We start from the raw sequence: 19,590 nt of genomic DNA on the forward strand, positions 1-19,590 counted from the left end.
CATGGGGATGTCTAGGACTTTGAATCATGAAGTGATAAACATCAGCCAGGTTAGTGGTGAAAAATGCCTGGAACCACTTTGTAGTGGCTGACTCCCAGGATGCTCCGGGAGAAGATACTTTGTAAAGCTTAAAGGGTTACAAGTAGACTTGGGATTTGATGTTTCTGTCTGGGTGCTGTCTAGATAGATTCTATCTAGATGGTACCCTGGATAGAATTCTGGGTTTGGATTTATCATCTTCCTGAGTTCAAATTCAGCCTCTGACACTTACTGTGTGAACCTGGGAAAGTCTCTTAACCCAGTCTGCCTCAGTTTCCCCATCTATATAAGGAAATAACAAACGACTCTAGTAACTTTGCCAAGAAAACACCACATGGGGTCCCAAAGAGTCAGACACAACTGAACAACAAATGTACATTTGACATCTATTTTCTGAGGGGAGGGAGAGCTTGTAGGCAGGAAGACTCCTCAGGCACTGTCTGACAACAGCCTTATCCTCAGTTTCTTCCTGTGGAAAAAAAGGATAATCGAGGAGAATTTGTATACATATTTTTTTGCAAACTTAAAAAAATCTTAGTCTTCCATCTTAGAATTAAAACTGTGTAATTAGTCCCAAGGCAGAAGAGGGGTAAGGCAAGGGGGGGGGTAAATGACTCATCCAGGGTCACACAGCTAGGAAGTATCTGAGGTCAAGATTGAACCCAGGACCTCCAGCTGGTTCTTAATCCACTGAGCCGCCTCCCTGCCCTTCTTTCCAAACTTTAAAGCCTTGTATAACATGCCAGCTACTCTGAGGGGGTTGGCCTGGGACTAGGTAACCTATAAGATCATCAATAAATATATGCAGATATAATGGATGACCACTACAACCCTGGTACAAAGGAGGCGCTTAATGGAAGCTTGTAGACTTGATCATGTCAGCTGACAGGTCTGCACAGCCCTCTAACTGAAGGTTTGCAAAGCGCTTTGTAAGCATCATCTCAGTGGTTCTCCAGGTGCAGCACATAGTAGGCACTTAATAAATGCTGATTGATTGATTGATTGATTGATTGATTTTTGCAGGAATGGCTGGCCCCAAGACACGGATGAGAAAACTGAGGCTCAGGGAGGGGAGGAGGCTCGAGAGGCTGCAGTGCCCCAGGTGGGGTCCGAATCTCCCGGGATGAAATCACCGAGCCCCGAACAATGCAGGGGGCGGGGGCTAGGAAGCCTCGCTTCCCCGGGGCAGGGGCGGCCCACAGAAACCTGCTAGAATTCCAGGCCGGGGCAGGTGCTAAAGGCTGATACTTTCCTCCTAGTGGAGGCGCCTCCACCGCCCTGGATCCGCCCCTGATGGGAGGCTCCGCTCATAGCCCCGCCCCTTTCCATCCCCTGCAGCCTCGGCCCAGTAGAGCCTATGGAGCCCAGCTCGTTCGGCTCCGCCCAGGATCCGCCCCAATATTCTCAGCCCGCCCCGCCCCTCCCTATAAGCGCACGCGCAAAGGCATTTCTCAGCTCCTCCTCCGCGCTGACTTGGTATAGCCCGGCGGTTGACCGCCTCCCCCCACCCCTCGAGGTGGCCAGGCCCACAGCCGGGGGGCGGGATTTTCAAATCTCCCTTAGAGGGGCGGCGGGTGGCCGGAGCTCAGACCGGACTCGAACCAAGCAGATGGAGGGGCTAGCAGTAACCCTGGAGCGTCTCCGGGGGCGCGTCGGAGCTAGAGCCAGATTCCGATCCTTATCTAGATCTAGATCTAGGTCTGCATCTGCATCTGGATCCAGGTCTGGATCTGAAGCCGGAGCCCGAGCAGTGGAGCCGCCGCTGCGGGCCGGGCAGTGGCTGGAGGGTCTGGCAGAGGACCTTGCGCAGCAGCCGGTGAGTGGTGCGAAGGGTGACAGTGGCCGCAGCCTTTTTGTCCCCGCAGAAGGGCCAATTGGGTCCCGGCCCCAGTTTCCCCGCCTGTAAAAGGGGGGTCGGACCGGGAGAGCCTGAATTCTCAGCTGAGCGGTACAAGGGAACCCTTCCTTTACAGAGGTCGGGGCAAGTGGGTAATGGAGGCACTGAGGTGCTGGGGGCAGATACGAGGCTGGAGAAGGGTCCTCTGGAGTCATAGCTGGTCTAACCTCCCTCCCACCCCACTTTACAGATCTGGAAACTGAGGCCAGGGATAGGGGAGGCCAAGTGAAAGGCAGAATTCAGAATCTCACACACACCTGCTTACTGGGGGAAGAGGAGGCGGGGGTGTGATGATCTCCAGGCCCATCCATGCTCCGACATCTGAGCTGGGAGAGCCTTCCCTGGACTCCTGCCTTCCCTTCTCGCTTTTCCTTGGAGATGGTTGGGGGGGGGGTGCAAGAGACCTTTTGGGGGCCACCTTGGGTCACCCCTTTTCGTAGATTAAAGATCTAGACACTTCCGAGGAGGTTTTTCTCTGGGAAAAGTGACCCTCCTATTTTGTGGTCATTTCAGTCCGACTCTACCGGGCCCCATTTGGGAATTTTTTGACAGATACCAGCGTGGTTAGCCATTTCCTTTTCCAGCTCATTTTACAGATGAGGAAACTGAGGCCAACAGGGTGATGTGACTTTCCCCAAGGGAAAGGACTCTACCATAGAGACAGAGCTAATCAGGTGGTCCTCACGCTGCCTGCCTCCGTGTTCTCAGTTGTAAAATGGAATTAAGAGCCTCTACATCCTAGAGCTGTTGGCAATGATCAAATAAAATAAAGCTCTTGGTACAGCACTAAAAGTTAGCCATCACCATAGACACACATTACCCATTTATTGGGGGGGGGCGCTAAAAATATCAATGCCTATATATATGGTTGGTGGTTAGAGTGCCAGACCTGTTCCCCAAGACCTGGGTTTAAATCTGGCCTCACTTACTAGCTTGCATGGCCCTAGGCAAGTCACTTAAATGTGCTGTAAAATGTGCTGGAGAAGGGGATGGCCAACCCCAGTGTATTTGCAAAGAAAACCCCAAAATGGGGTCATGAAGAGTGACTGAAAGGGCTCCCCACAGTATAAATAGAACTAGTAATAAGAGCCAGGTAAGAGGGTACAAGTGTGTCATCGTCCCAGTGGTTAAGGGACTTGTTTACAGACAAATCCTGGCTCTGGGATTGAAGCTTCCATTTCTCCTGCCCCTTCTGCTATGGTGGTGTACTTATAACTTTTTTTTTTTTTAAACCCTTCTGTGTATTGACTCCTAGGTGGAAGAGGCATAAGGGTGGGCAATGGGGGTCAAGTGACTTGTCCAGGGTCACACAGCTGGGAAGTGTCTGAGGCCAGATTTGAACCCAGGACCTCCCGTCTCTAGACCTGACTCTCAATCCACTGAGCTACCCAGCTGCCCCCAAATCCTGACTTTTTGCTGCTTTTGCTTGTGCCAACCTGGGCAAGTCTCTTCAGGTCTGTAGACCTCAAGTTTCATTCAAGGGGATTGGTCTCTGTAACTTCCAAGGTCCTTTCCAGCAGGACCTTCCAACTGGTCCTTTCTGGAATCCTGTGATTCCCTGCTTTGGGAATCCTGATTGACTCCTGATGGGGATCTGGGAGGTCCCCCATCCTGCATCTTCATATTTCATTGCTATTTGCTTGTTTCAGTCCAATCTGACACTTCCTACTCAATGTGGGGTTTTCTTGGCAGAGATACTGGAGGGGTTTGTTATTTCCTTTTCTAACTTATTTTTACAGATGAGGAAACTGAGGCAAATCAGGTTAAATGACTTGTCCAGGGTCCCACATCTAGCATGTGTCTGAGGCTAGATAAGTTTTCCTGACTCCAGACCCAGTCCTCTATCTACTGAGCCACCTAGCTGCTAATCATTTTACTGATAAACCTAATTCTAGAGAGGGTAAAGGACTTGGGATCTCAGGTTAGGGTTCATATTCCAGGTCAGGCCCTTGATCCCTGTGTGACTTTGGGCAAGAGACTTCACTTGGCCCCTCCAGTGATCACCACTGGCAGTTTCCATGAGATCTCACTAAGTGCAAGGAATCATCTGGAATTTGAATGAAGTCTCCTGACTTCAGAGCTCTCTGGCTCCATGTTTCCATGCATAAATCCATCCAGGACTCACATTTTGTATCATCACCAGTGGGCTGGCTTTCAGCAGTGTTAGAGCTTTGCAAAAGCTGTTTGTTACCTTAAAAGTGACTTTTCAACCCCCCCCCCACTTTGTATTTTCATCTTTCACTCTTCTATCAGTTTCTGATCTCTTTTGTTTAGATATCCAACATTTTCTCTCAGGAGAAAGTAAGATCTTTGCAAATAGGGATTGTTTTTCATTCCTTGTATTTGTATTCCCAGTGCCTGGCACACCATAGGTGCTTCAAGATTTCCCAGTGGTTTCAGAGATGCTGTTTTGCCTTCTTGAAGGCAATTCATCCTGAGTGAGTTTTGTAGTAGTTTATAATATCTTCACCTACCACAAACAGAATCCCTCCTGAGATTTCCAAGCTCCCTCATAGGGTTGTTTCAAAGATCACTGGAGATAATGTTTAGGAACAAGTTTTCTAAACTGCAAAATGCCATGCAAATTCAAGGTGGGGTTGAAAGATTTCCTATTATCATCCTAGTAGGAGCTGATGAGGGACCAGACTGTCCAGTGGATCCTGCCCTTGCTGATTATTCAGGCACTGGAGACTAGATAATATAATACCGCTCAAAACTCACATTTCCAGAATGTTTAAAAGGTTTACAAAATATTTCCCTCACAATAGTTGTGAGGTCCATAAGGGCAAATATTATCTCCATTTTAAAGAGAGAAGAGGGTTATTTTATTTTACTTTTATTTTTAATAAGCCAAGGGCATAAAGTTATAGGTAAGCTAGATATGATAGCTATGTGGAGAAAACTGAATGGGAATAGAAAGGAATATACTTTTTTCTCAAGAGTACCTGGTACCTTTATAAAGATTGACCAAAATTTAAGATTGAAAAACTTTGTAGTCAAGTACATAAATGCAGAAATATAAAATGAGTCCTTTTCAGATCATAATGCCATAAAAATTATATTTAATAAGGGACCATAGAAACAGAATAAAAATTAATTGGCACTGTGATTAATTTTGCAAGTGATAAGTTGTCATTCAGGTAGGAAACGTCAAAGCTAGAGTTTAATGAAAGGCTCAGATTCCAAGGGCAGTTTACTATCCAAAGAAACTGGACTTCAGTAGTGAGAAGTACAGACAAAATGTCATTTATAGCATCAGAATATAGTAATAAAAATAATTAATATACCATTTTAAGGTTTACAAAGTACTTTATATGTTTTAATTGTCTTTATTCTCACAATTCCTCAAGTTATAATACCATCTGCAGATTTTCCAGCATCAGGGGATTTAACTTGGAATTTTAAATACTTGCTGGAATGCTCTTGTGTCCTCCTGGGGGAATAGAGTTAGCTCTAGTTGAAATCCACCCTGATTCCCTCAGCCATATATACACTTTTTTGGGTCAAAGTGTTGCCTTTATTTTGCATATATAAATACTAGTTTTTAACTTCGCCAGAATGTTCAGATTTAGTTTCTGGAAACTGGGCATATTGGAGAGCCACCATGTCAGAACTTGGTGTCCAACAAATGGAAAGAATGCATGCTCTGGGGGTCACAGGACATGGGTTTAAATTCTGCTTGTGGCACTTATTCCCTGTGTAACTTTGGACAAGTTAGTTGACTTGCTTGGGAGATTAACATTTCTTTATTTCCAAAATGAGAGCTGTTAGGTGTGGTGTAGTCTCTTGGGGCCCCTATACTCTAGAGCAGTGATTCCCAAAGTGGGTGCTACCACCCCCTGGTGGGTGCTGCAGTGATCCAGGGAGGTGGTGATGGCCACACTTTTTTTGTATTACATTCTATTCTGAGTTCTATAAATAATATCATAATTTCCAGGGGGCAGTAATATTTTTTCTGGAAAGGGGGCAGTAGGCCAAAAATGTTTGGGAACCACTGCTCTAGAGCTATGAAACCATTATAGGAAATGCTATTTACTAGTTATAGGCATTGGGTCTCAGTTATCTCATCTATAATATGGGAAAAGTAACACCTTTCCTGTTTTTTCCTGCAGAGCTAATGGTTATATGAATGTCAAATGTATTAAGGTTCCATTCTGAAATCGTTACTGGATTAGTTACTACCCCACTGGAATAGTTTCTTTCTCTTAAATGGATTTATTTCATCCACATTGGGGGTGCTCCCTCTAATACAGCTCTTTTTTGAGTCCCTTCACAGTGGTTCCACCCAGTGGGCCTTTCCTTGGATCTCTTGGCATTGCAAAGATATACCCAGGGAGCATGGGAGCTGTCTATACACCTCTGTTGCTCTTGGCCTTCTCTTCTGAGGCAGGATAGAGGAAGATCTGGGTTCAATTTCTTCCCACTGGACAACTCCCATGTTCCCTGGGCATCCTTGCACAATAATACCATGAGATCCAGGGAAGGCCACACTGGGTGGGTTGACTAGGTGACAAGTCACTGAATCTCCATGTCTCAGTTTCCTTATTTGTAAAATTAGGGGGTTGGATTCCAGGTCCCTCCTTTTTGTAAAACTGACCTGGATACCCCAACTTCCCTCAATGGCAAGTCTCGGCTCTCTCCCTGCCTTGTGACTGATGACAGAGGCTACTCTCTGCCCTGGGCTCCAGTGGGCTATAATTCACAGCATCTTCCGTTTCTGTGCCCATGGCAACCATGGAGTCTCCTGTACTGTATCCTCCTTGTACTTGATCCTTCCAGTTTGTATGAAGGACTCACAGGAGAATATGACTGCCAAGGCTAATGTCTGTGGTCAGGCATAGTGGCTCTGGCAGCCAAGTCAGCAAACATTTTTTGAGCACCTACTGTATGCCAGGTACCGTTCTGAGCACTGGAGGAGATATAAAGACACAGCCTGGCCTTCAAGGGGCTTGACATTCCAAAGGGGACAGGCTCATGTAAATGACTGGATGTAAAGAGTGCAATGAAAGATAATCTCAGAAGGAAGGCAAGTGGGATTTGGGCTGAATCTTGAAAGAAGCCAGAGAAGCCAGCCAGGATTCAGAGATGAGGAGAGAGAACATGCTGGGCATGGTGGGCAGCCAGTGAAAAGGCATGTGTCCAAGGATGGCCAGGAGGCCAGTGGATCTGGATCACAGACTGCCTGAAGGGCCTGGGGAGATAGGAAGAACCAGAGGAGGTTGACAAACACCTTTTACTGAATACTCACTGAGTTTTACCTTTCTTAGTTGTAACCACCTGAGGCAAGTCACCAAGCATCCTTCCCTTCCCTTCCCTCCCTACTCATAACACTGCCTCTAGAGCTTCTTATAGGCTACAGAGTCCACACTAGCCAAAAGAAAAAAAGTCTTTATTCTATATACTAGATCTAGTTCTCTCCCTAACATTCATATTTTAGACGAATATGAATGTATATCTCCCCTCCCCCTTTCTTCCTCTTCCTCCCTTCCCTATTTGGCCTCAGACACTTACTAGTTGCCTCAATTTCTTCATCTGTAAAATGGTTATTATGTAAAAAAGTTATGAGGTTCAAATGAAATAATCAGAATGAGCCTGTACCTGTTTAGCTGTCTCGACTAAAGTCCCTATTTATCATGTGCAAAAAGTGGTTTATGTTAAATTAGACCTCAGCCACTTCCCAGCTGTGTGACCCTGGGCAAGTCACTTGACCTCCATGGTCCACCCTTACCACTCTTCCACCAAGGAGCCAAAACACAGAAGTTAAGGGTTTAAAAAAAAAAGTGGTTTATGTTGGCTTTGAATGTATTCAGAGACTCACACTTGCTGGCCTCTGATCTTTCTAGTAGGAAGCCTAAAGACCAGCCTTCCTAAGGACAGGCTCTGTATCTCCTTATTTCCATATGTACCTCTCCTTCCCCTTTTGTTGGCTGTCAAGGGCGGACCTGCCTGAAACTCTGGCCTCAGACATCTAGTAGCTTGTGTGATCTTGGGCAGGCCACTTCACTCTGGCCTCGGTTTCCTCGTCTGTACAATGGGCCTAGATGCTCTCCTCCACCTTACCAGGCCATCCATAGAATGGGAGCTGCCTTAGCTGTCGCCTCAGTCGTGTCCTGTAAAACAAGACAAAAAGCCTCGGTCTACACCCGCTTTCTCTGTAGCAGCCCCTCCCCGAGCTCTTGCCATTTTCTCGTAGATGTCTTCGGGTCTAAGGGGGAGAGGGAGGGAGATCTCGGGGGAAGTCATGGGACCCCGGAGATGAGGAAGAGGAGGGGGATCCGAGAGCGAGCAGAGGGGGAAGCGGGGCTCGGCCAGGCCCGCAGGAGAAGGACATCCGGGGTCCCCCACAGAGGGGTTCTTTGGGCACGTGCTGGAATTCCACCCCCTCCGGGGTTTGCGGAAAGGAGCCCTCCGGACGCTGGAGAGAGAAGGCACCTTCGGAGCTCCGAGGCAGCCACCAAGCCACCAGCGGGAGGAAACGTGCAAAGAAAACTGAAGCCTCGATCCCGAGAGGCCGGCTGTGGGGAGCTGTCTAGTGTCCCAACCGTGCCGGGAGGCCGGGCCGGGGGGCCGGACAAAGTAAAAGGCTCCGGGGGGCGGGGGCGGGGCGGCTTTTCAGGACTCCAGTGACCCGCTTCACTTGAGGAAGGATCCAGCGTGCCCCCGGCAATAGGACGTTACATAGGAAAAACTCCGGTGCGGTTTTGTTCTGGTGAGCGCCGAAGGCTGCTTTCCTCCATGTCGCTGCCGCCATCTGGTGGCGCCCGGGAGACATGACAGCTTCCCGCACTGACTTGGAAATGTATGTCCGTCAGTGCACGGAGGATTGGAGACTTGATCTCCAGCCTGGCCAGCTTTCGAGGGATCTTCATTTACTCTTGTGGTCTTCGTCCTCTAGTGGGATTTCTCCTTTCCTACACTGGAACCCTGGAAATAATGGAATTCATTCATTCATTTTAAACCCTTAACTTCTATTGGCTCATAGGAGGAAGAGTGGTCAGGGTGGGCAATGGGGGTCAAGTGACTTGCCCAGGGTCACACAGCTGGGAAGTGGCTGAGGCCGGGTTTGAACCTAGGACCTCCTGTCTCTAGGCCTGACTCTCAATCCACTGAGCTACCCAGCTGCCCCCAAGTAATGGAATTTAAATTTAAATGTCACTCTCTGGTTGACCTCACTTGGCAGAAGAACCTTACTTCACTTTTTCTCTAAGATTACTTAGAAATCACTCTTCTCCCCACCCCCAATCCCTCACCGAAAGGTAGCATTTTACTAGTAGCTTTCCTACTACTACCACACACAAGAGATCAAGAATCCCAGCTTTCTTCTTTCTCTTGTAGAAACCAAACCTCAGAGGGATTGTCACTTGCCTAAAGTCATCCGGGCAATAAATGATGGAGCTGGGATTCCTACCCATATCTTCTATTGGCAGATTCACCTGCCTCTCTGCCACGGGCTGCCTTCTTCACATTGGCAGCTCCAGCTGTCCTTGGGAGGGCTCAGGCAGCTCATCCCCATCTCCCTGTGGCCTCCAATAAGTGTGCCTTTCCCCTTGCTCAAAGCCAAATCAGGCCACATGTGTATGTAATGTGGTTTACACAGCACATTGCCATTGCAAAGGTTGTGTCATGATTACTCTGCCCATTCTATAGGGGGGAAACAGACTTACTCATGGCCAAATGGTACAAGACTAAATTGTTTACTAATTGTTTTAAGGGAGGTTTACTGGGGGAAGGGGTGGTAAGTATAGTTTAGAAAGAAGAAAAGACTTGGGATCATTGTAAAAATATTATTGGTAGAGGAAATCCGCTTATGACATTTACCCGGTAAGTTCAGGCTTACCTTACCACAGCACCAGTGTTTCACAATGCATATAATTGCACCAAGACACTGTAATTAAATCTGATTAATGTAGTAGTTTGGATAGTGAAGTTAAGAAGAAGCCTATCTCTCCTGGTAATCTTTACCAAAGATTAGTGCTCTTCACCATCAGTTTCCTTTTCTTGTAGAAGGCTGCTTGTTTCCTTACTTTTGTTGACAGTTTCTAAATGAATAATTTCATATTTTCTAATAAAAAAAGCAGTTTACATTTTTTCTGTGCCTTTTGCTCATCTTTTTTATCCAACCATTTCATTTATCTTTGATAACTGTGTCCAGAAGAAGGAAGATTTTACTTTTAGTAACAGGAAGAATCTCGGTACCTGGGATTCTCTACTTTCCCCCAAACATCCCTCTTCCTTGGCCACCAGCTTTAATGAAAAGAGCTAGATAAGTGGAAATGCTACCAGCCCTTTGAATTCTCATATGTGAAATATATAGAATCGGCACAATTCAATTCTATAAACATAAACCGTCTACCAGATCTAATACCTATGCTGTACGATAGGGACATAGAAGTGAAATCAGACCCTTCCCATCCTTTTCCCTTCCCTCATCTTTTAACCATCCGTTTGCTTTTCTTCAGGATGGCAGCATTGAAGGAAAGCTTGACTTTGAAATGAGGATGCGAGAGGGAATACGCAAACTCCTTTCACTGAGTACTCAAAAAGACCAAATCTTAGAGGTTGTTAAAAATCTGATGGTCTGCAATGCCCGAATAATGGCCTATACAGAAGAGCTCCAGAAACTGGAAGCGGAAGCCCCTGTGGTCCATGAAGAGACAGAAAGACGGTGAGTCCCAGATTCCAGTTAACACTCAAATTTAATTTATGACTTGACGAACTTAAACATTTGAATGAGGATTTAGATTCAAGTAGAAATGTCCAAGCATCCATCCTGTTTTAAAGGTAAAGGTGAAAGGAGGCCAGGTGGAGCTGTTTTAGGGTTGCAAAGTGCTTTTCTGACTTCAATCTTATGAGGCAGAGACTGGGAGCTCCCTCCCTCTGGAGGTCAACCAAGAGCCACTTATGGACAGCTCTGATTGTTGGGAAGTATTTCTGGTGAGTGGATATCTACAGAGATTGAAGCAGGCAGGCAAAAGAATTCTATAACATCTTGGAATAGGAACATATATAGAGAAAAAAACTGAAAGGGGAGGGGGGCACAGCTGAGTGGCTCAATGATTAAGAGCCAGGCCCAGAGAAGGGAGGTCCTGGGTTCAAATGTGGTCTCAGATACTTCCTAGCTGTGTGACCCTGGGCAAGTCACTTAACTCCTGTTGCCTAGTTCTTGCTGTTCTTCTGCCTTGAAACCAATACACAATATCGATTCTAAGATGACAGGAGATAAGGGTTATTTAAAAAAAAAGGCAAGAAAAGAAAAGGAAACTTGAGGCCCCCCAAGGCTAAGTAGATTGCTCAGACTCTTACATCTAGATAGAAAAAGCTTTTTCTCCCTTTCCATTGCTTCCTTATCAGCCTTCTCTCCTGCTGCTCTCAGCCTTCTCAGAGGGAAAGGTCGCAGCATCCGAAATGGTGCCAGGGTCAGTCTGTTATCCCTGGCCTCTCTGTCTGATGCTCTATCCACTCACAGGCTCAGGGAGGCAGGGAAGGGCTGTTTCATAAGAGTGCTACCTCTGCTTTAAGATGATTCATGTATAAAGACGTTACATAAGGCTGGTCCTAGCACTGCTGTCTGTTATGCAACAAAGGCAGAGAAAAGGGGGAAAAAGGATGCTGGGCTGAGAACACTGTGATTTCCCAGCTCCCTACTGAACAGAGCTGTTGGGAAGGCTACCTTCTTCCCCTGACTGCCTTTGTTATGTGGGACGGGACATGGCAGATGGAGGGAGTTATCTGGAAAATTGAAGCAAAATGGAAAATCCAAAATAAAATAAAATCTTAACCCCCCCCCCCACCCCACCCCACTCCTGGCAAATTTTCAGTTATCTGTCCATTTCTGTTAAAATTTTTCTTTCTCAATTATTGAAGTGATTTCCATGATTTTTCTAGTCTCTTCCGCAGGTATAGATGGCTCCCCAGTTTTGATTGTTTAGGATGGGAGTTCTTAAAACTTAATCTTCATGGGGATCCACATAGAAATTTCAAAGGGCTTATTTCTACTAATCCTTGGTTTCCTTTGTATACCCATGGAGTTTATTTTGTTCATTTTTTATTCTGAGAAAGATCCAAAGGATTCACCAGTCTCACAAAGATGTCCAGGCCCCCCAAAAGGTTAAGAACCCCCAGAATATAATATAGAGAAAACCACCCTTTCCTTTCAGAAAATAGGAGTGAAGAGACAATGTCACTATCCTGAGATAAGAATGATATTCATGTAAAAATTACATTATTCTCCTGAGGTCAGGCAGGCAGTCAAACACTCACAATCTTGTTTACAAGACATCAGATTAATTACTATGTTATTCCCATCTTCTAAACTGGTAAGGTGCAGAGGAGAAAGCAACAGTTTTGGACTTGGATGAGGACCCTAAGGGAACCTTTTGCTTTTGACTCCCACCATAGCCACCTCACAGCGTTGTTGGAAGGATCCAATGAGAAAATTTTTTTAAAATACTTTGCAAACCCTAAAGCACTATACAAATTGGACCTTGGGCAAGGAATTCAATAACTTTGGGCCTCAGTTTCTTTATATGTTAAAAAAATAGGGAGAAGGGCTTGGTTTGGATCTCCCTTGGCTCTTCTCTGAAAATTGATTCTATGAAGATTGCCCTGCTTTTACTATGATAAGATGGTGAAAAGATGGGAATTTTTAAAATTAATTTTAACCACCTATTTAAGGATGGGAAAGAATGGGCTGATAGTCAGACCAATTTTGAGAAATAAAAATAAGCCAAGACGGGCAGCTGGGTAGCTCAGTGGAGTGAGAGCCAGGCCTAGAGACAGGAGGTCCTAGGTTCAAATCCGGCCTCAGCCACTTCCCAGCTGTGTGACCCTGGGCAAGTCACTTGACCCCCATTGCCCACCCTTACCACTCTTCCACCTATGAGACAATACACCGAAGTACAAGGGTTTAAAAAAAAGAAATGAGCCAAGAATTATTTATTTTAGGATTTTCCTGATATACATGATCTTAAAGTTACTCATCTGTGTAGAAAACTATTCTGCAATTGCTCGGGGTGTTTGGTTATTAAACCAAATGAATTATTAGAATTGCAGGTAAAAGGGCAGAGAAGGCGCAGCTTTGTGGAAGGGGGCTCCCTTTTCTGGGGGCTCCACCTCCAAGTGCCAGGTAGTCCCCATCCCTCTCTCTCTCCCTCCTTCCCTCCCTTCCTATCATCTGGTCCTGGAGGTTGTTCATAAATAACCTTCTATTGGCTTCTCTTGACTCTGTACTTGACCCAAGAACAACTCAGTGCCTCGGTGGTCCTCTCTCCCTTAGGAGACCTGAGCTGCTGGGTCAGAGCAAATAGCCCGGGGGGAAGGTGGGAGTCCGAGGGCTGGGTCTAGCTTGGCTCTGGTCAGTCTGATTTCTGGCCAGAGGTGGGTCTCCCTCTTGCACCTCCCTCCCCCCTCCCCCCCAGCATTTGCTTAAAAATCTTTGTCCCAAAGGATAGCGACTCTGGGGAGTGACTGAGGGCAAGGCGAGACCCGCTGCTAAAGGGCATTTAAAAACCAGCCCTGTTTGCCGCCGAGGTGGGGCAGCGTCTGTGAAAGGCCAGATTTGCTCCGAGGACCATGATCCTCTTGGAGCCCTTACCTCTACTCTAACCATCACTGAAAATGATCTTTCCAATGAAAGATCGTCTAACCAGCCTCCCGGCTTCCTGAAGAAAACAGGACGCCTTCATCGTGGGGCTGGTTTGTCCTGAAGTGCATTTATTTTAGCAGAGTGATGCGAGGTTCAGTCTGTCCCGGGAAGTTGAGAAAACATGAATCTGGATTTACTCAATGGGAAATAGCTAGAAAGAAAATGGCTCGTTGGCGCCCTCTGCTGGTCACGTCACTTTACTGCAAGTAGCCAGTACCTGCATTCAGAAAGATTCTAACATTTGTCAAACATTCATATGTATATTTCACCTAAAACTCGGCACAAGATGGTTCTTAACATTAGAGGGTGGATTGTTTGTTTCTGTTGGGAGCTGGACGAATATCTACCACATTGACTTTTTAAAAGTTACCTCATATATTTGAGCTCAAACTAGTAAAACCAATATTGAGTCCATGTTTAATTAAAAAATGTTTAATTGAAAAGTTTATGCAAACAGAATTCACGCAAACTTCACCAAAAAATTCAAACTCATGAGAACAATAAGTATGTTGGTTCACTGTGTACATCCACAAGAAATTGTGATATTAATCTGACAATTTTTATAGAGAGCCCCAATGGCTTTGAATTTCCATATTAGGTACTTTCCACTTAAACCCCATTTTCCCCTCCTGTAGAAACTTGCTTTTTTCCTCCAGCTACAATTGCCAGCACATCGGTTTCAGCTTTAAGGATCAGGGCAGGACAGTACAAATTTCAATTGTGGGCAAAGTTTATAAAAAAAAGGAGATGGTTTTGTTTTGGCTTTTCACTCAAATTAAATGGATTCTTCATGTAGAGACTTCTTTATTGGTATAATAGGAAATCAAGTAAATGCTTAACCATCAACTATTGTATCTTTTGTTTGGGAGTTAAGTTTATGCAGGTAATGATAGCTGGCATTTATGTAGCAGTTTTAAGATTTTCAGAGCACCTTGCAAATATTATTTCCATTGATCCTCACAAAAACATGGGAGGTAGATGCTATTCCCATTTTACAGATGAGGAAACTGAGCCAGACATGGCCAGTCACCCGGCTAATATATATCAATCAGGATCTGAACTCACATCCTCCTCAACCCACTGCCATCTTGCTGCTTAAATACATAAAACAATCACCCATTTTGAGAAGACCTTCAGAGGTTAAGGTAATTCACTATATAAGTAAGACAGAATTATAAAGACCTGATTTTTCTATGAAGTTAATGTTTCCTTTTGTATTTTTCTGACCTCCTCCAGATTACCTTAAATAAGAATCTAAAGGGGAGTTAGAGAGAGCCAAACAGCCCCTTTGTAAACTCAACATTACATCTTAGGAAGATGGTAACCTCATTGAGATTTTCTGTTAAATTTGGCCATCTGTGTTCTGAGGTTTGTTGGACTAATAGAAAAATGAGGAGGCTTCTCGAACTTGGAATCACGGTAATGAATGTCCCAATTTTCACAAGGAGAAAGAAGGTAGATTCATCCAATGGATGCCAATTCCTGGAAAAAATTTTTGGATGAATTATTAACTTGGTGGTTTATGAATGCTTCAAAAAGAACCCAGTCATCACTTGGAACCAGCAGGGATTATTCTGGGCCAACATTTCACATTTCCTTTTTTGATCTTTTTTTGATTTTTTTTCTTTGGATTGGAAAATTTGAACAATTGTGGAGAAGGGGAGGGGAGAGAGTTCCACAGAGGCAAATGCTGAATTCTATCGTTACCCTTTCTTTTCTTTCTTTTTCCTTTCTTTTTACATCAAGATTTTCCCCAATATCCCTTCCCCTTCTGTCTCAAAGCCACCCTATACATATAAGAAATATTTTTAAAGAAAAAAGAAAAAAATCAGTATATTGGAACAGTATGTGCCACGTATTATACCTGTTGATCTCCCACCTCTGCAAAGGGGTGAATGTCATTTCTTTGGGGATTTTCTCTGTCATTTTTCAAACATTTTTTTTTTAACCCTTACCTTCCATCTTAGAATCAGTACTATATATTGGCTCTAAGGCAGAAGAGCTGTTAAGAGCGAGGCAATGAGACTTGCCCAGGGTCATCCAGCTAGGAAGTTTCTGAGGCCAGATTTGAACCCAGAACTACCCATCCCTAGGTATAGCTCTCTATCCACTGAGCCACCCCATTGCCCCCCACCAATTCAGTTTTCTTCTTTGTAGTGAACTATTTTATCTATGCTAGCTATTTCATAAACATTTACTTTTTATCATTCTGTGGCTCTTCCCAGTTACATTGTTGTAGCCAATTGTTTATGGGGTTTTCTTGGCTGAGTTGACTTCACTGTGCATCAGTCCATGTAAATCTTTCCATGCTTTTGGAGTCTTTTCTTATCATTTCTTATAACACTCTAATACCCCATTATATCCATAGTCACAATTTATTTAGCCATTCCCCAGATGATGGGTGTATATTCCTTATTTCTTATTCTTATCTCCAAAAAAGTGCTGCTATAAATATTTGGGTGTGAATGTAGACTTCTTTGGGTAGAAGCCTGGATAAAGGATATTTCTGTGACTCACTTTCTTTGCATAGTTCCAAATCGCCTCCAAAAATGGTGGTACCATTTCCCAGCTCCAAGCTGTCCAACAATAACTCGCATCTTTTGTCTCCTGTTGGTATGGAGGTTGGGAGGGGATACCCCAGGCTAGTTTTATTTGCTTTTCTCATCTTAATGATTTGCAGCCTTCTTTCATATGGTTCTTAATAGTTGCTAATTCTTTTGAGAACTGTTTGTTCATAACTTTTGACCCTCTATTGAGAAATGGCTTTTTGTCTTACATATCTCTCTAAATTGTTTATATCAGAGAAATAATAATAGCTAGCATTTTAGTCTTTTAAGGTTTACGAAGAGTTTTATATTTGATCCTTAGAGGAACCCTGGAAAGTGGCTGCTATTATTGCCCCATTTTAGAGAAGAGAAAACTGAGGCTTAGAGACATTAAGTAATTTGACTTGAATGTCACATCACTAGATATTGTCTAAAGCAGGATTCAAACCCACATCACCTGCCACTTTTATTATTTCTAGGAATATTTATTTCCTATGTGAGCAATTCAGCAGGACTTGAACCAATCAGGAATGCAAGAGATACATTCCTACATGCTAATTCCAACATACTAAGTGATTCAAAACTCTTCTCTGGGGAAAGATTCTTCTATCCTCTATGTAGAAAAGGATTGACCAAAGGGCAGCTAGGTGGCTCAGGGAGCCAAGCCTAAAGAAGGGAGATCCTGGATTCAAATTTGGCCTCAGATACTTCCTAGCTGTGTGACCTTAGGCAAGTCAATTTAACCCCATTGCCTAGTTCTTACCTCTTGTCTGTCTTAGTATTGATTTCTAAGACAGAAGGGAAGGGTTTTAAAAAAAAAATACATCTCCCACCTTGCCAGGAGCTGGGCTGAATCAGGGAGATCTGAATTCAAATTTGACCTCAAATATTTCCTAGCCATATGTCCCTGGGCAAATCACTTTATTGCTGTCTGCCTGAGTTTCCTCAACTGTAAAATGGGAATGATAATAACATCTACTTTAAGGTACTTAGCATAGTGCCTAACATACATAGTAAGCACTTAATAAATGCTCTTTTATATCTCTAAGGAGCACTTTATCATTAAATAGACACTTTGAGTACTTTGGTAGATCAGTCTCCAGATATTTTATGCACATTTATGAATATTCCTTTCTGTTAGTGCCTCTGAGATTTTGTTATAGTCTATTAAATATTTATTTTCAAGGGCTTAATTTTATATCTTTAAATGAAGCTATTAATTGTCTGAGTGTCCTTGCTGATTACTCAGGAGTTTCTAAGTATACCATATACTTATCTTTATGCTTTCTCTGGCCATATTATGATGAGCAGCCCCAGATTTGTATCAAACGAGAATGGGTTTCCTTATTTTATTCCTATAGTTATTGGGATAGCTTCTAGTATATTTTCATTATATGATACTTGCTTTCAGTTTTAAAGAAAAATTTTATGATATTTTTAAAGGTTTCCCAATGCCTAGATTTTATAAGATTTTGAACAAAAAATCCTATTGTACTTGTCTAAAGCTTCTCCTATGTCTGTTTAGATAATCATATGGTTTTCTATATTTTCATTTTTTATTATTAAAGAGATCAGACAACAGAATGTGTATGTTAACTATATATGCTCCAAATGCCTTCGCATCTAAATTCATTAAGGAAAATTAATGGAATTATAAGTAAATGAACAGTAATGTAGTAATGCCAGGAAGTTTTAGTATCCTCTGTTTTGGACAACTAGAAGAAAGGTAAACAAGGGAAAATATAGAAATGAACAAATTGCTGGATAAACTAGAAGTAAAAAGCTTGTGGTACATTCTCAATGGCACTACTAAAGAATATGCATATTTCTAAGTCCCATAGATAACTTTTAAAAAAATTGGCCATAACACACAGATGTTGCAAATGTCAAAAGACAAATAGTAAGCATATCCTTTACAGAATATAATGCAATAAATCAGGGATTACAAATAAGATATAGACAAATGGAGACCTGACAATTAAGTACTAAATAATGAGCCAAAAAACAAATCATAGACACTAATAATTATGTGTTATTTTTCTATTTTTTCCAATGTATTCATTTTAGTGATTTTTTTTTTTTACATTCTTACCTTCTGTCAGCCAATACTAAGTATCATTTCTAAGACAGAAGAATGGTATAAGGGGATAAGTGACTTGCCCAGGGTCACCCAGCTAGGAAGTATCCAAGACCAGATTTGAATCTCCCATCTTCAGGCCTGGAACTCTATCCACTGAGCCACCTAACTGTCCTTTTCTTTTTCTTATGTCTAAAATATTCTTTAAAAATATTAAATATTAAAATAAAATTCTCTGGAAGGAGATTAGGGAGGGTTGGAGGAGGTAATTTTGGCACTGTAAATCAATCTTTGTAGATTGGAGAGAAGTCGCTTAGTGGATTGCCTGGGGGAATCCTAGGTCCCTGCTTTTCATTTTTGTCTATAACTTGGATGAAGATGTGGATGTTACCCTTATCAGATAAACGGATGACAGAGACAGCAAGGAAAGCAAATATTCTCTATGAAGATCAGGATCCCAAAAGATCTCAAGAAGCTAGAATGTTGGTCACAGGCTAATTAGATGAAATTTAATGCGGACAAATGAATTTTCTTTGAAATCACTTCTAAGGACAAGATGAGAGAAGGGCAAAAGAGCCAGAGATTTTGGTAGACTACAAGTTTCATAGGATCTAGATAGGTGACGAGGCACCCAAGAAAAGGAATGTGGTTTTCCGCTTCACTGAGACAAGAATGTGGTCCAGAATGAGGGAGATGTTCAGAGTATATCTGGAGTATTGTGCTTAGTTCCAGAGGCCACATTTCATAAAGGACAAAGTGGAATGTGTTCAGAGGCAAGCAGGCCAGGGTGATGATGGCACAGGAGATCATGTCAGGCAAAGTTTAACCTGGAAGAGGAAGAAAACATTTTCTTGGGAGCAGAGGTGGTGGTGAAGACCAGTTTTTCAGATATTTGAAGATAGACTAGCTTTGTTTACCCCTGGGGGGAAGAACTAGGACCAATGAGTTGAGACTGCAGAGGCAGATTTAACTTTGAACTAAAGGAAACCCTTTAACAATTATGATCTTTTATTTTAAAATTTTTATTTTGTTTTCTAAATTAATAATCATTTATTTTCTCTTCCCAATTCTGTTAAAAAAATAAAAATTTTGTATCCAGAATTAAACCAAATCTCTCATTGCTCATGTCTAAAAATAGATGTCCTGTGCATCTTACATCCCTCTCCTCTATTGGTGGATAACATTCTTCTTTAATGGTCCTCTGAAATCATGGACAGTCAGAGTTGCTCAGATTTCTTCCGATTTTCAGATATTTGTAACAGCCTTTCTTTCTAAAACCTTATCTTCCATCTTGAAATCAATACTAAATATTGGTGCCAAGGCAAGAAGTGACTTGCCTAGGGTCACACAGCTAGGGAATGTCTTGAGACCAGATTTGAACCGAGGA

At 43.3% G+C, this 19,590-nt stretch overlaps 1 protein-coding gene across 1 annotated transcript in view; it reads left to right on the forward strand.

Moving 5' to 3' along the window:
- Positions 1 to 1,648: 1,648 nt before the first annotated feature.
- Positions 1,649 to 19,590, forward strand: part of RTKN2 (rhotekin 2) — a 68,736-nt gene continuing 50,794 nt past the window's right edge. Inside the window, exons 1-2 of the mRNA XM_044662946.1 lie at positions 1,649 to 1,855; positions 10,396 to 10,601. Of these exons, the coding sequence (XP_044518881.1) occupies positions 1,649 to 1,855; positions 10,396 to 10,601 (413 nt within the window). The remainder of the gene's footprint in view (positions 1,856 to 10,395; positions 10,602 to 19,590) is intronic.

Source organism: Gracilinanus agilis, chromosome 2 (assembly GCF_016433145.1).
Source record: "Gracilinanus agilis isolate LMUSP501 chromosome 2, AgileGrace, whole genome shotgun sequence".
NCBI lineage: Eukaryota > Metazoa > Chordata > Mammalia > Didelphimorphia > Didelphidae > Gracilinanus > Gracilinanus agilis.